A 17145-nucleotide genomic window follows, 5' to 3' on the forward strand; every position below is an offset into this window, starting at 1 on the left:
CTCTGAGAACTCGAGCTAAGCAGCTGAAGGTACTCAAGCATGGTCATAATTCGAGATACTATTCTTGGTGTTCTGACATATAATCGTGGATTGTATTATAGAATCTACCCATCTGAGCCCAAACCCCATTGTAATCATTCTTCTGGGGTTCTTCCAAGATAGTTTTGAGACCTCTATTGCACTCTCTGATTTCACTGAAAACTAATCTGTTGGACATAGCTATTACGATTTGCACTGATAAAGCTAATCATTTTACAAATGAAAAATATATGTATTTCAAATCTTTGCATGAAACTTACTTCTCCGGTTTTAATTCTAGATAATACAAAATCTCTCAATCATTTACGGGTGCAGATATTTTAAGTAATGCAAGGAAAATAATAGTTGTAATTACTTATCATGGTATATCGATGCTAAATTTTCAATCAATTTACTCTCAACAATATATTCACATGATTGGATTTAGTATTTATTCTTGTCTAAAGTTTTTAGACTTTGAGTGTTACACTAAAGAATACTTTAACAGTAGTGGCCGCTACCTAATCCTCTTTTTTATTTCTATTAATTCTTATGCTTTCTGGAGACATTGGGTGAAATCCGGGACCAGTACGGCCTAGATTTCGTCAATGTTGTCTTCTGTATTGCAACATTGGTGGTCTTCATGCAAATATTCAAGACCTCACAGTTGTGTTCAGACAGTATGATATTCTTTTTTGCTCAGAAACTTTGGTTTCTAATATAATGCACTCATCTGAGCTCCTTATAACAGGTTTTAAGAAACCAATAATGTTGAAACGTGATGCCATCCCTAGGGCCAGGGGAATGGTGGTGTATATTAGGACTGAGTACCCTGATTCTCATAAGTCCTGCTATCAATGTGGATGTCATGAGATTCAGATAATAAAAGTTTGTGGCAGGCATAACAACTTTTATTTGTGTTCGATCTACCCGAATCCAGACATGGATTATTCTATATTCGACTGTCTTCTTACCATTATGGCCAAGATACAAGAAGATGATAGAAAGGCTTCTTTTGTCTTTGTTGGTATTTTAATGCTCACCATAGGCAGTGGTTAAGTTCTATCTCTTCTACCGATCACCATGGCTTAAGTGCTTTAGACTTTGCCTCTGAATTAGACTGTGAGCAAATCATAAATGAAGCTACTCACAGGTCTGATAATTGCTTGGACCTCGTATACACTGACTCCCCTGGCGTTGTAACTAGTAAGGTTGGTTCTCCAGTCGGGACATCTGATCATGCCTTGATTTCATTAGTAGTGAAGACTGAGCTGCCTGTCCCTGATATATCATATTCTTGTAAAATCTATATGAAATCCCAAGCAAACTGGAGTGGGATTTTGCATGATCTTTTGTGCTTGAATTGGACACAATTATATAGTAGTGTAGATCCTGTTGTCCCTTTGAATGAGAATCTAGTCAACATAATTGATAGGCGTATCCCTTCTCGTGTGCTAAGGTACCAAGTGAAAGACAAACCGTAGTTCAATGAAGATTATAGACGTGCTTATTTGGAGAAGCAGGAGGCCTATCATCTTTGGAAGGGTAACAGACCAGATTTGACCTGGAATAACTATTCTCAGCTTCAAGCTTTTGCTTAGAGAGTTTATGCCTCAACTGAAAAGGAATACAATTTAACCATAAAAGAAAACCTTTCTGGTACAACTCAAGAACATAAATGGTGTTCTACCCTTAAATCTGCACTCTTTGGTGTTGATGCAACAGTTCCTCCTTTACTTAAACCAGATGGCTCAGTCACTCACTGTCCAAAGGAAAAGGCAACCCTTTTGGCTGATTTTTTTGACAATAGACAGAGTAATGAAAAACTTGAACTTCCTCATTCCTGTTTTCCTGAGGCTAAACTAACTAGTTTAGCTTTTCGATCTCGTGATATCAAAGCTTTATTGATGGAGCTTGACACTTATGGAGGTGTAGACCCAAATGGTATTTTTCCTTTGTTTTTTATAAAGACAGCAGATATCTTAGCCTCAAAGTTATCTGTTATTTTGCACAAGTTAACAAGAAGAGGAGCTTTTAGCTCTTGTTGGAGAATTGGTAATGTTACTCCTCTATGTAAATGCATTTGTGGTGGCTCAAGTCCCACTGATTACTGCCAACATTCCATAACTCCCATATTATCTAAAGTTTTTGAACGTCTTCTGGCAAAACGTCTTAATAGGGTTGATGAAGGTAATCATCTATTCCCTAGTTTGCAATTTGGTTTTCGTAAAAGCCTTGGAGCATGTGATGCCCTTCTTACAATCTCCAATGCTGTACAGAAATCTCTTGATTGTGGTCAGGAAGTTCGTATGAGTGGCCTTGATTTTAGTGCAGCCTTTGACGGTGTTAATCATGAGGCCCTTGTTTTTAAACTCAAACAGTTGGGAGTGGGTGGGTCGTTTCTTAGCATTATTATTGATTCTTTAAGTAATAGATCTCAAAAGTTGTTGTTGATGGGCACCATAGTGAGTATAGGAATGTGATATCCGGTGTTCCACAGGGTAGTGTTCTTGGCCCATTACTTTTCATACTATATACACATGACATGTGGTTTGCCTAGAAAAAAATCTTGTTGCATATGCAGATGATGCTACTCTCTTTGCATCAATTCCATCCCCTGAATGTAGATCTAGGGTTGGTGAATCCCTTAATAGAGATTTAGCTAAAATTAGTGCATGGTGCAAATTATGGGGTATGAAGTTGAATCCTAATAAAACTCTAAGTATGATTGTAAGCAGGTCAAGGACAGTGGCTCCTCAACATCCGGATCTCAGTATTGATAATGTTTCTTCAAATTTGTATGACTCTTTTAAAATTTTAGGTGTGATTCTCGACAGCAAATTTACTTTTGAGAAATGCATTAGGTCTGTGTCTTCTTCAACTTCACAAAAAAATGGCTTATTGAGAAAGTCTTATAAGATATTCGGTGATCAATCTATTCTGAAGAAGTGTTTTAATTCTTTCATTCTACCTTGTTTTGACTATTGTTCTCCTGTCTGGTCTTCAGCTGCTGATTTCCATCTTAATTTGTTTGACAGAAACTTACGGTATATTAAATTTCTTATTCTTGATCTAGATATTAATCTTTGGCACCGTCGTTCAATTAGTTCATTATGCATGTTGCATAAAATTTTACATAACTCTGACCATCCTTTACATTCAGATCTCCCTGGACAATACTATCCTGTTCCTAATACTAGGTAGGGAGTTAATTCTAATAGCCAGGCCTTTTCCATCATGAGGCTCAATACTACACGGTATTCTTGAAGTTTTTTTCCAGCTGTTACCAAGTTGTGGAATGATCTTCCAAATCGGGTAGTTATATCAGTAGAACTTCAGAAGTTCTAAGTTGGAGCAAATGTTTTTATGTTGACCAGGCAAACATGAATCTTTTTATAGTTTATGTATGACATATCTATTTTTGACGTTGTTAATAGTTTATAAATGACATATCTATTTTGATGTTGTTACAGTTTTTAGAATGAATTATTGTTAGTTTGTTCCCATCATTTATTTATTTCCTTATTTCCTTCCCTCACTGGGCTATTTTTCCCTATTGGAGCCCTTGGTCTTATAGCATCTTGCTTTCCCAACAAGGGTTGTAGCTTGGCTAGTAATAATAATAATAATAATAATAATAATAATAATAATAATAATAATAATAATAATAATAATAATAATAATAATAAAATGTATTATTATCCCTCCATCTAACAGAGTACCAAATTGTAACAAAATGGAGACAGACTGAAAAGCATTCAATGGAATCACTATTGATCAGGATTGTGTGCCCTTTGATCTTCATTTGAAGGCAAATGACCACCTATTCACTATGGCTATTAACATTGTAAAAGATTCCTTCCCGAAAACCAAAGGAAAACCACAAAGCCCAGGTGATCAATGGTGGAGTAAAACTTATGGTTTTCTGTGAAAAATATTAGGGTCAATGGCTTTTTAGAAACAAAAATTATTTAATAACATATCATGAATAAGGAACAAAAATTTTATAAAAAGGTTGAGAGAGAATTTTATGTTTATTACATAAATTACATAAATTCCCAAAGCACCCGCTAGAACAATGTGCAAAAAAATAAGAAATCTAAGTGGGACATTCTGCCAGGCACCTATTGGACCACATTATGATTGCAGAGAGAGGAAATCCCTACTTCAGATCATCTTGTGGATGCACAGGAGGAGGCCACTTTAGCCAAGAACAAAAACCTTTCATGATAATTTTTTGCTGATGAATGACCCCAAAAACCAGGTCATGGATAGGCTTTAACACATTCTAACAAATAACAACTTGGACATAAGCCTGACACAGTTGGGTGCTTACCGATAATCAATTCCCTCGAAACTCAGGTGTAAAATGTGCATCAAATACTTGAACAGACAACGTAAATAAAGACTGAACTCAATCTTCCAGAAGTCATCTGCATTTTTGATAGTCTTGTACCCCAAAGCAGTGGAGGTCGATTTGGAGAGTCGGGAAGCCTTCCAGAATATGCTCTTGCAAATGGTAGCTTTTCACATACTGGATAATCAGTCTGGAGAAGCTGGACTTCAAAATTTGGTAGTCGAGGCTGGTGTCATTGCAGAAGGGTCAATCAACAGTGTGACTGAAGGTGGACAGTACAACAGTAGTGTTCGACGCAACAAGATAATTTATGAAACATTAATTCGCCTAGTCTGGAAAGGTTTTTAAGAGTGGATAGAAAGAATCACACAAATGACTGACCAGCACTTAGATGGTTAATAAACCTTGCTACTCATGTACATTCCCACACCAACAACCAAACTTTGCGTGCACACATAGACGTCCCATCCACAAAGCAAATCCTTGTCCGTTTTGCAGAATATCAAGATGAACTTCGAAACATCCGTAGACCACTGGCATCATTATTGACGTCCCATCTGGATCCTGTGGAAATTCTGCTGGCTCTCATTCGTGCCTCCAGGGAAGGCAACTGGGTACTGCACCTTCATGAAATATGCAGCATGATTTCTTGGTGTTTTGCTTATGACAAGCAAAATTACTTTACCTACTTTACCTTGATGGCTGCTTTTCTAGTCCCATACAGAAGGGGAACCCCTCTCTCTACAGGACCTCCACTGTTGTTATATCTTGTTCGTTCAGAGTATTCAACGTTTCATGTCCCATATTGCTCATTTACTGTTGAATCATCACTGTCATACGCCTCATGGAATAAGAAACTCTTCAGTGCCCTCTGTAAAGCCTTAATATCTTCAATCATTTGGATGTCTCGTTGGAGCTTATTATATAGTCTCGAAGCCTACCGTAGACATATATCTAGGTTCCAATAGTTTAAAGCCGTCTGTAATTATTCTCGTGTTGACACGATTTATTGTCTGTGTAATAGGTAGTATTTTGGACAACCGGTTTAGATAACTTGCTGGGTTACTGTACATATTTTATATTCAATTTTCATTTTAATCGGCAGCCAGTGAAAATCAATTAGTATAGGAGTGATCCTTTCTCTAGGTGGGACACATTTTATCAGTCTTGCTTCTCTGTTTATTACGCTTTGTAATTTTTTAAGATGTACTTTTGGTAAATTGTAATAGATGGAGTTGCAGTAGTCAATCCTGGTAATAACAAAGTTTATCACAAGTTTCTTTATAGAATTTTCATCCAGGTACTTTTTTATCAAAGAAATATTTCTTAGTTGAGAACCAACAGTTTTTACTACATTAGTTATTTAAGCATTGAGAGACATGCTACAGTCAAGATATACACCTAGATCACGAACTTTACTAGATATCGGCACTTAGTCATTGTTTATGTTCATTTGAATATCAACCAGGCTGCTCACAGTGTTACTCTCACCCACCACCTATACTCAGTTTTGTTCTCATTTAATTTTAGTTGTTTAATTGTCATCTATTCTGTAACACTATCAAGGATTCGCTTTAGAGTTTCTGTTGTGCCATCTATGTAATTTATAGAAAAGTAAAATTGTGTGTCATCTGCAAATAATTTGAACGTCACACCATGCCTTTGTAGTATTTTTGATAGTCCAATAGTATAGATGCAGAATAAGATTGGGTTAAGTACACTCCCTTAGGGTATCCCTCTGTTTAAAGGTTCATATGATGAATAAGAGTTTCCAATTTGCACACAGTAATTTCTACCATCATTGTTCGAAAGCTTGATCTTCAACGCCGATGCACTGTAGATCATTTAGTAGCAGTTGATGCACAATTGTATCAAAAGCAGCACTGAGATCAAGTAATATTGAAATAAACATTTATTTTCACTCATTTCCAGCATATCCTTTACAGGAGAGCAGATGGCTGTCTCTGTAGAGTATAGTTTTCTGTAAGCAGATTGATTGTCAGGCAAAGCTGATATTACTTCTAAGTGACTGACCAGTTGTTCAAGAATTACGTATTCAAGCACTTTTGAAACAAAGGATGGATTTAAAATAGGTCTATATGAGCTCAATTCCTTGTAGTCCTGAGCTTTTTTCAGAACTGTTGTGACTATATCCATTTTATCAGATTTACGAAAATAACATTCATCAATGCTTGCATTTCCTATTCTTCTTATTATTTCGGCTAGACTACAAGTTTCTCTCTCCAGGTACTTCAGATATTAGCATAGGATCAATGGCGCAGTTTGTTTTCTTTGCTTCCTTGATAATCCTGGTGATGTTATATTGTTAAATCTTATCAATTTTTTGTGTGTCAGGTTTATCATTAATCTGATGATGAGTACTTACAAATGACCTGGTTATATTTTCAATTTTGTTTTTAAAGAATACTAGAAAATTATTTGCTAGTTAACGGTCACTGTATCCATCAGGTAGTTTCTTTCGTTTACATTTCCCATTACACCATCTAGGAGACGATATAACGTATTTATGTCTGTTGCTGTTTCGCGGATCTATCTCTTATAGTATTCACTTTTTCCCCCTTCTTAGTAGGTAGTTTTATTGACACGTAGCAGTTTTGTATTCTACCCATGTAGCCTACTTTCAGTTTTTAGCCGATTCCACTTTCTTTCTTAACATCTTTTTTTTCCTCTTTTTCGGTAAAGTTTCTCCGTCAAACAAAAGCGATTGGTCTTTAACAGTTATAGTCTTTTCCATCGGTGGACAGATGGTATCCTATTCACTTTTATTCACTTTGTTATAAGTGGTCGTAATACAATTAACACACACAGCTCCCAACAGACGTTGGTTATCATGATCACAGGGAATGTTGATAGCATTATTTATTTTCTTTGTAACTTCTTCAATAGATACGGTAGCAGAAAATTTTATTTTCTTTACTATGGTATGTTCCTGTAGAGGTAGACTAAACGTAGTAAGTTTGTGCACTGGGGAGAATTTTCTCATCAACATTTACATAAGATACAATATTATTCATTCCATCACTCAAAACTAGGTACACCGTATGGCCAGTTAAAGTAGTTGTACAGTCGTCATCATGTACTAGTCGATATGGTTTTAATAATTCACTAAATGCCAAAGCGTCAAGATTTGATGCGCCATCCATTCAAAAACTAAAGTCCCCAGAAATAAATAATTAGTTTTTCTCCATGATAATCATCTCAATGAAAGCACTGAATTCCTCGAAAAAGGTACTGTTGTTTGTTCTCGGTGGTTTGTAGACTGTTACCTAGGATTTTTTTTTTTTTTTTTTTTTTTGCGTAAAGTCTATTTCATTATAGTCAAAGCTACACTAGTTCTTTTTATAATTTTGAGATTTGAGTAATCTTTGTGAATAAAGAGTCCGACCACCCCCCACCCCCATATCTACCCAGGGGATATCTTTCCTCTTTCCAGTTTGATTTCAAGAAGAACCCTTCTACAGCTGACCCTTTAATGAAAATTTCTAACCAAATACAGGAAGGATTCACCCATCGTATAAAAATTGGGATATTCGTTAATCTTTGAAAAGCATAAAAACACTACTTGGCATTTTGAAATTATAATTAGGTATATGGACTCCTTTCAATCTTTTGTCTATCTGCCAGGCATATCAAAACAAATGTCTGTAATTGTATCTTTCTGGATTCCTCCAATTGGAGGGTGATCGCCCAGGACAGTGTTCTTAATATCATTTATTTTGCTATTGCAATTTACCATATCATAAAAGTACTGAGTCCTGCAATATGCTAATTTTTTTACAATGATTTTGCATTGTATTGCACTAGATATGATGTAGTGTCTATCAGTCAAACCATGAAAATAGCTATTGATTCCAGCAATAAATGGGTCTTGGAAAATGGTTTTAAATGTTCTTCATCCAAACTGTTGATATGAGGTTCTCAAGGTGTAGGTCTTCTGAGGATATTCAACCTCATACTTTAATAACAATGTTCTTTTTTAATGAAAATGCAAAATTTCTAGTTATGATTTCTGATAAATAAAACTGAATTGGTTGTGCAATATGGACAAAATAAGGATGAAAAGGAAAAGGTTTCCTTAAACATTCTGAAAGTACTATTGAATTATGAGTGGGGAGAGATAAAAAAAAATAAATAAATAAAATAAAAAAAAATAGATTATATGGCACTGTTGACCCATTCTTGACTATGGCTGTTAGATTTACTCTTTTACTTGTCCATAGAAGCTGAAGAAACTTTATATTGAGTACAAAATGGGACTTAGAATCAGCGCTGACACTTTCATTAGTTATCCAGTTAAAAGCCCATATATAGACTCCCATGTACTTCCCCTGGACCTCAGTAAGCGGAAAAATGGGGGGTGGTCTACATGTAAATATAAAATCAATATGTAATGACCACGATCATATCATTAAACCTTGCATTTTTAAGTGAAAAGGTAGAGATGGAAAAAATGCATTTTAAATATTTAATAAATTTAAATTTAAATGGTTAGACATTTATGAATACAATTTTAAATTATATAAATTTCACTGTAGCAGCTGGTGGTGGAATGACGAAAACGAGTCTTCGAAATGCACTATTATAAGAGATTTTAAGGTTCACAACTGCGAGGGCTTAACCTTCTTCCTTTCACTCATCCGCTAAAAAAATACAAAGTAAAGGAGAATCAACCAGGGGAAAAATCAGAACAATAAATACAACACTAACAAAAAGTAACTAAAATAAATCAACAAAATTTCAACACTAATCAAAATATCAATTACTGTAATCGCCTGACTAAAATCTACAATTTTCATATAAATCAAAATCTTGAAATCAACGAATCACCGAAAACAGCAATTAACTAATCACGAAATCACTCACTTAAATATTTGCTCAAATCACCACTAAATCACAACAGCTCTCAAATTATCAGTAAAACAACTAGCAAATTTAACGAGTTGTCAAATACTTAAATAAATTTATAGATGCATAGAAATCACAGGTTCAATCTAGTAAGAATTTAATTAATTAAAATACTTTAAATTATTCTCAAAACACTGGCATATAGAATATGTAACGCAAGAACAAGCATTAAAGCCCCTTATGCTTACCCTGTTGCGATAACAGTTCTGGCGTGTGTGGAAAAAATCATTCAACAGACGATCATCGCTAAGCAGCGTCCGGATCCCATCCTCAATGAATTAGTATGTAATTGTTTCCATGGTAGAGGAAAAATCCATAATAGTTAATCCAGCGTGTGTATAAATCCTAAAATCCACTTGAATAATGAGAGAGAGGGAAAAAGAGCTGCTCCTCCTCACTCCCGTGTAAGGTTGCTGAAGACTGTTTCTGTGTGAAAAAACTTCACAACGACGTTAACGGCAGGCAGATATAACTGGATATAACTACTGTATAGTAGTTACTATCTAAAAGCAAAGGGGCAATTAGCGACACTTCTGTATGCCAAATGTATCAATAATTAAATATTCAAATTAATAATTTGAAGTTTTTTCAATCTGCCCCCCGCGGATTTAAATTTAAATTTCTATACAAGACCAGATTGAGCTAGCTGCTTATTCTTCTCAGAACAAATCAAAGCAGCCCCCCGTTGAATTCTTGCAATATTGTCATTAGAAACATTAGAATCACTCTGAGGTACAAGATTTAAATCTAACTGATCAATATGAGAATCACTTAACCCATCACCTTAACCAAAGGAATAACAGACGATATATCCCTAAAAACAACACTTTTATTACCCTTGACCAATTGTACTTGAACAGCCTCACCAAGAGAATTATAAATAACATCAAGAACTCTAGCTAAAGGGTAATTGGGAGCCTTAACCATTGAATCTTTTATCAAGACTATGTCACCTTTTGATATTATAACGTGCTCCCTAGGGTAATATTTACCTCTGTATTTAGTTGCCTGATCTTGCAATCCAAATAAAAATTCATTGTGATAACTATTACGCAATTTTTCTTTAATATGAATTAAACGCCGAAAGTCCTTACCCAAGTCAGAAGAGTCATAATCATCAAGTTGACCTTCGTGATATATACATTCTATAACCTGTGTATCATATCCAAATTTCAAAAACAGCACCTGAAAATCATCATTCACATTCTGTTCCCTCAATGCGCCAAGTTCAGAAATGGGTTTCTTATTAGCGTAACATATGCATTGTTTAATTACATGAGAAAATTCCAGAAACTCTAGAATATTATTATGGATTGCTCCCTGTATTAACTTTCTTACCAGACCAACTCCGGACTCTATGATACCTCCAATGCCACGATTCAGAGAACCACGAGGATACTGTGAAAATTCAGTGACATCGACACCCCTCTGATTGAAGAATTCCTGCACCTCACTTGCTTTCAGACATTCCTCAATCCATGTGAATGCACCACCAAGATTTGAGCCAGAATCTGAAAATACTTTGTTAGGCAAACCATAGTTGTAAACATGATTTTGAAAAGCCAATAAAAATCCTTTAGAATCAGCTGAAGTCACTATTTCAACATTAATCATGTGAGACCAAATACATTTAAAAATTACCCCATAGGTTTTAACTTTGTCACTTCCATACCTTGTGAAATATGGTCCAAAGTAATCAATGAAACATACAGAAAAAAACCTCTTTATGGGATTCACATTCCACTCTCTATAGTCATTAGCATTAACTTTAACTGGTCTACTATTAAAACGTTTACAGTGGTAACATTCATTCACAACCTTCTTAACTGTTGAAAATCCCTTGAGCAGAAAAAATGCCGGTTTCAATTTATGTAGCACATAGTAAGTACCTGAGTGATTAAACTTCACGTGAGTATCCATTATCAGTATTCTACCGAAATCGCTATTATTACTAATGAGTATTGGAGTTCTCGACATCATACCTTTAGACATCTTTCCCATTTTACATTTTACTCTAAGAATACCATCAGAGTCACAAAATACATTCATTCTACTAACTAGCTCCGGAATAGACTTTTTTGCTTTCCGTTTTGAAGTGAAAAAATCTTGTAAATCTGGAAAGCAATTTTGTTGATCAAGCTTTAGCAAATCATTACTGCATTTTTTGTAGCTTGCATCTAATAAGGCAATTGACTGCTGGCTCTTAGAATTTATTCTTAATCTTAATTTGTTTATGAAAAGCTTAACTTTCATTAGTACTTTAATTGCTTTGTCAAGTGAAGAATACTTAGTTAAATCAACAACTGTACCAACTGACATATCTTCAACACTTGCCTTATTTACAACCAGCTTGGGTATATCCACATCATTAATCATGCCTGGATTAGGAATTACAAACCATTCTAGTAAATTTAAATCTTCCCGTAACATCTTGGGTCCGGTCAAGTAACAAGAGTTTCTTAACTTTGAGAAAGATACTAATCTAGTCGTGAAATCTGCAGCATTTTCATTTGATCCTACGTGAGCTAACTTCACCGAGTGTGTAGACTTACAGAGGTCGACAATATTTGCGATTCTATTATTTACATATACACTTCTTTTTTGAAGCTTTGTTCTCAAGTTCTCATAATCAGCTAGCCAACTTAAGGCAATCGTAGAATCTGAAAACAACATTATGTCATTAAATGCAATAGGCCCAATACAAGAAGTGAGCATTTTATACAGATCAAAAGCCCTTTGCAATGCATACTCTACTGCAGTGAGTTCGAGTACAGGCATAGTTCGCCCTTTCAGATTTTTATTCAGAATCTTATTATGGGCATATACGAAGGATACCAACTTTGAATCTCTCTCCTGCAAGTAAATAACACATCCAATAAAGTTTTTACTCGCATCACTCATTACAATTATATCAAAATTAGACTTTCTGCTACCCATATATCTTGGCATCTCTAGCCTTTCACCATTATTGAATTGTGAAGCTATGTTTCTCCATTCATTTAGCTGAGCACCATGAAGAGAAGTATCCCATTTATCTACATAATCAGACTGTAATTGCCTGAGGAAGATCTTACATCTGTTTAAAACAGGCAAGTTAGCATTATTCAAATCAAATATACTCATTACTGAACTCAAAATCTGCCTAGGAGTATTGGCTTCAACATTTAATTTAACACATGTGGCCTTTAGTACATCATTATATCTGTCCCAGCACATGCCAAGAATTTTAACCTCTTGTGGAGTCTCTGTGCCAACTTTACAGTCAATGTCACGCTGAAATTGAGAATAATTAGTAACACTGCTGCAATGGAAATTTATGCTGCTCAAATATTGTACTGGCTTCCCTGTGAACCATTTCAACTTCATCTTCATCTGCACAACCAATTAGAAAATTATCAACATAACTGCCTTGGAAGATTCTTTTTTTCAATTCCTGAATTTCTTCAGTATCACCATCTGTCTCCAATATTAGCATTTTATAAAGACAGCACTGCAACATATATGGAGAAACAGACATCCCAAATATTACTCGCTTTGAGCGACACACAACTGGTGTAAAATCTCTAGATTCAACATCCTTAAACCAATAAAAGAGAAATTTTGAGGAATTCTCATCATCAATGGCCAATCTGTGAAAGGCTTTTGAAATATCAAATCCAAGTATAAACTTGTCAAAACCTCATCATGGTCAATGCATCACTTATTTTAAAATTCTTGTTATAACCTGGGTGAATACATTGATTCAGACTAATGCCTTTACTGCCATCATGTCTTTTTTTCTGCAAGATTCGCCATGTAAATAACTCTTACTTTCGTAGTATCTCTTTCTTCTTTAATTACAGGACTGTGGCTAATGAAGAAATATTTTGGAAATTTCCTTTTATATTCTTCAAAATCTTCAACTTTTTCAATGATTCCCAAATCAATTTGTGACTGGAAAACTTCATCAATTCGCTTTAGAACATTACTGTTCATGTATTTCTTCTTCAGACTGCACAGAACCTTGAAAGCAAGTCTCTCATTTGATCCAAGAAGATCTTTATATCTAGTCAACCAAGGAATTGGTACGACATAAAATTTTTCATTATCTCTGTAAATGTTGCATAAAATAAAATCTGTCACTTCTTGCTCAGTTTCATTAGTAACACATTCAATAGAATCCTCTTCTTCCATATTTATGAATATCTTACAATCATGACCTAACTGAGAATAATCCGCAACCTCTGCTATATCTGGCAGGCTTTCAAGATTATATATTCCATCAAGTGTTGGCACTTCATAGTCAAATCCATCAGAATCAATCTCCATAGTGCCAATGTATGAAGTAGTAGATTTTGTTTCTTCAGAAATCTTCCTATGAGACATCAAAGATGTATCTACTGCATCGGAAAGATTCTTTATCCAGTCAGAAATAGAACCAATTAATATTAGTTTATCATTAATTCTGTAAAAAGAAGTCAGTCTGTCTTTTTGACCTAGTACTCCACTCTCCATGCTCATCACACAATGCCAATCCTTTGCACCTATCAGTAGCTTTATATCATCAATGTCATGAATTCTGTTTATATCATTGAATTTATCATAAGCAACCTCTTTACCATTCTGCCTTAGCAGTTCTATTAATTTATACATATGAGGAGCTTTCATCTGAATTTTAATCTTAGGAATACAAATACAAGTAATTTCATATCTTACATCACCAATCTTAAAAGGAAAACTCACTGACTTGGTACAAATCTTTTGATTAGTATTAATCCCCTTGATAATCAAATGTATCTTAGGATCTACTACCTTTAAGTTCAAAAAATCTGATAAACTTTCCTCAATAAAGGAATACTGGCTACCCGAATCCAAAACTGTATCCACTTTTACACGATCATGTTCAGTCGTCACTGTTAGTAAAGGTAATAAAGAATCAACAATATCCAAATGACTAGATGCTGTAACAGTTGATGGTATTTCATTAACACTCTCGATAACATTAACCACCTTTGTGGTAGTTTGCTTACTATTACTAGAATCTGTTGGCTTTGAACTACACAAAAAACTCCAGTGTTTACCCTTTTTGCATTAGAAGCATACACCTGACGTTTGAAATCTGCACTCATTACTATTATGACCTGCCTTTAAGCATTTAAAGCACTTGTGCAATTCTTTTAATCGCTTTATTTTATCAGATACTTGCAAGTACTTTGTACAACTGGCAATTTTGTGATCTTTAGCATTACAAAGCATACATAAACTCCTGGTTAAACTAGTATTCAAACTAGTAGCCAACACTGCGGTTTTACATGGACTTTCTTTACTAGTGTTTAATTGAGCGTTATACCTGCTGCAAGCTTCCAAAAATTTACCAGTGACCTCATCTAAAGTAGGATGAGACTTATTTGTGATCGCAACTATGATATCTTGAAATTTAGTAGGCAATGAAGACCACACAAAATAAAGCATAACAGTGTCCAAATCAATAGCATTATCTTTCACTGCATCAATCAACTTCTTAATATGAGCATAAAAAATATATGGATCATCCTTGCCCCAAACAAACCTCAAGTCAGTTAACTCTTTAATGAGGACAAACTTCTGAGGCATTTCATCAGCAAATGCTGCGATCAAAGTTTGTTTAGCCTGACCAAAAGTTTGCTGGGACACCTTTATAGAACTAATCATAGCCTTTGCTCTACTATGACATTGCTGCTCAAGTAAATTATACCTCTCGACTTCATTTAAATTATACGGAGCAGTCAAGTGTTCAAAAACTTCAAAAAATCGCTTACATGTAAATTTATCTTCCTTAGAATCTGCATAATACCGAGGCAAATTCAACTTGGGCAAATCAATTTTAGTTCTGCAAGGAGTTTTATTATCAATCTGTACGGAGAGATTATCATGTCGAGATTGCATTTTGTTTGACAGTAATTTAATTTTACGAAGATATTCCTCACATTCAGAATCCTGCCTATCCAAATCCTCCTGCGGAACTAAGGAGTCCAGTCTAACTTTAGTCAAAATCAAATCATCCAAGGTCTGCAATCTTTTACTGTACTCACTCAGAAAACTCAATTCTGTTTGCAATTCAGCTTTATCTAAAGAATCAACAGCATTACACAATTTATTATATAATACACTAACCTTACGACGTATAGTAGTACGTTCACGCTTTTCCGATTCCGTCATCTTTAACTAACAGACAATACACCTCAAATAAATCAACTTTCAAATAAAAAAACTAACACGTACAACGCGAGAGGAAGGGGACCCTGACACCGCCCAACTAGAAACGACCAACATTCCACACCAGTGCTTAAAAATATTAATCCAAAAGTTCGAAGGACCAAGCGGAAAAATGGGGGGTGGTCTACATGTAAATATAAAATCAATATGTAATGACCACGATCATATCATTAAACCTTGCATTTTTAAGTGAAAAGGTAGAGATGGAAAAAATGCATTTTAAATATTTAATAAATTTAAATTTAAATGGTTAGACACTTATGAATACAATTTTAAATTATATAAATTTCACTGTAGCAGCTGGTGGTGGAATGACGAAAACGAGTCTTCGAAATGCACTATTATAAGAGATTTTAAGGTTCACAACTGCGAGGGCTTAACCTTCTTCCTTTCACTCATCCGCTAAAAAATACAAAGTAAAGGAGAATCAACCACGGGAAAAATCAGAACAATAAATACAACACTAACAAAAAGTAACTAAAATAAATCAACAAAATTTCAACACTAATCAAAATATCAATTACTGTAATCGCCTGACTAAAATCTACAATTTTCATATAAATCAAAATCTTGAAATCAACGAATCACCGAAAACAGCAATTAACTAATCACGAAATCACTCACGTAAATATTTGCTCAAATCACCACTAAATCACAACAGCTCTCAAATTATCAGTAAAACAACTAGCAAATTTAACGAGTTGTCAAATACTTAGATAAATTTATAGACTGCATAGAAATCACAGGTTCAATCTAGTAAGAATTTAATTAATTAAAATACTTTAAATTATTCTCAAAACACTGGCATATAGAATATGTAACGCAAGAACAAGCATTAAAGCCCCTTATGCTTACCCTGTTGCGATAACAGTTCTGGCGTGTGTGGAAAAAATCATTCAACAGACGATCATCGCTAAGCAGCGTCCGGATCCCATCCTCAATGAATTAGTATGTAATTGTTTCCATGGTAGAGGAAAAATCCATAATAGTTAATCCAGCGTGTGTATAAATCCTAAAATCCACTTGAATAATGAGAGAGGGGGAAAAAGAGCTGCTCCTCCTCACTCCCGTGTAAGGTTGCTGAAGACTGTTTCTGTGTGAAAAAACTTCACAACGACGTTAACGGCAGGCAGATATAACTGGATATAACTACTGTATAGTAGTTACTATCTAAAAGCAAAGGGGCAATTAGCGACACTTCTGTATGCCAAATGTATCAATAATTAAATATTCAAATTAATAATTTGAAGTTTTTTCAATCAGTAAAGACAACATTAGACTCAAAAGCTCCCATCAATAAAAATGTAAGGGGAATAAAACTCTAAAAATGTTGACACAAGGATTACCAAGCTGTTTTAAATAAGACAACTCGAATTCCTCAATTACGACATAGTTCAGTATAAATAAACAGAAAAATTTAGATCCCTGCCCATTCCTCCACTGTTAATACTTGAAATTTAATTCTGTTCTAAAGACAGGTTGCGACCTGTGAAGGGGGGTCCGGGGGGTTGGGACCTTGGAACTATTAGGTCAGGTTAGGTAGGTTTGTTAGGTTCTGTACCCTTTTACAAATCTCCAAAGTGTTAAATAATCGTGTTTTGGTCTGTTTT

General features: G+C 34.8%; 2 protein-coding genes across 2 annotated transcripts; both read right to left on the reverse strand.

The window, feature by feature from the left end:
* Positions 1-8873: 8873 nt before the first annotated feature.
* LOC137614682 (uncharacterized) lies at positions 8874-12856 on the reverse strand. The gene is made up of 2 exons (XM_068344367.1): positions 9490-12856; positions 8874-9036 (listed from the first exon to the last, which is right to left on the reverse strand). The coding sequence occupies exon 1, from the start codon at positions 12671-12673 to the stop codon at positions 10073-10075; it is 2601 nt and encodes an 866-aa protein (XP_068200468.1). The 5' UTR covers positions 12674-12856; the 3' UTR covers positions 8874-9036; positions 9490-10072.
* Positions 12857-12985: 129 nt separating this feature from the next.
* On the reverse strand, positions 12986-16678 carry LOC137614683 (uncharacterized). The gene is made up of 2 exons (XM_068344368.1): positions 16391-16678; positions 12986-15937 (listed from the first exon to the last, which is right to left on the reverse strand). The coding sequence occupies exon 2, from the start codon at positions 15476-15478 to the stop codon at positions 14372-14374; it is 1107 nt and encodes a 368-aa protein (XP_068200469.1). The 5' UTR covers positions 15479-15937; positions 16391-16678; the 3' UTR covers positions 12986-14371.
* Between the last annotated feature and the right edge of the window lie 467 nt (positions 16679-17145).

Source organism: Palaemon carinicauda, chromosome 21, assembly GCF_036898095.1.
Source record: "Palaemon carinicauda isolate YSFRI2023 chromosome 21, ASM3689809v2, whole genome shotgun sequence".
Taxonomy (NCBI): Eukaryota; Metazoa; Arthropoda; class Malacostraca; order Decapoda; family Palaemonidae; genus Palaemon; species Palaemon carinicauda.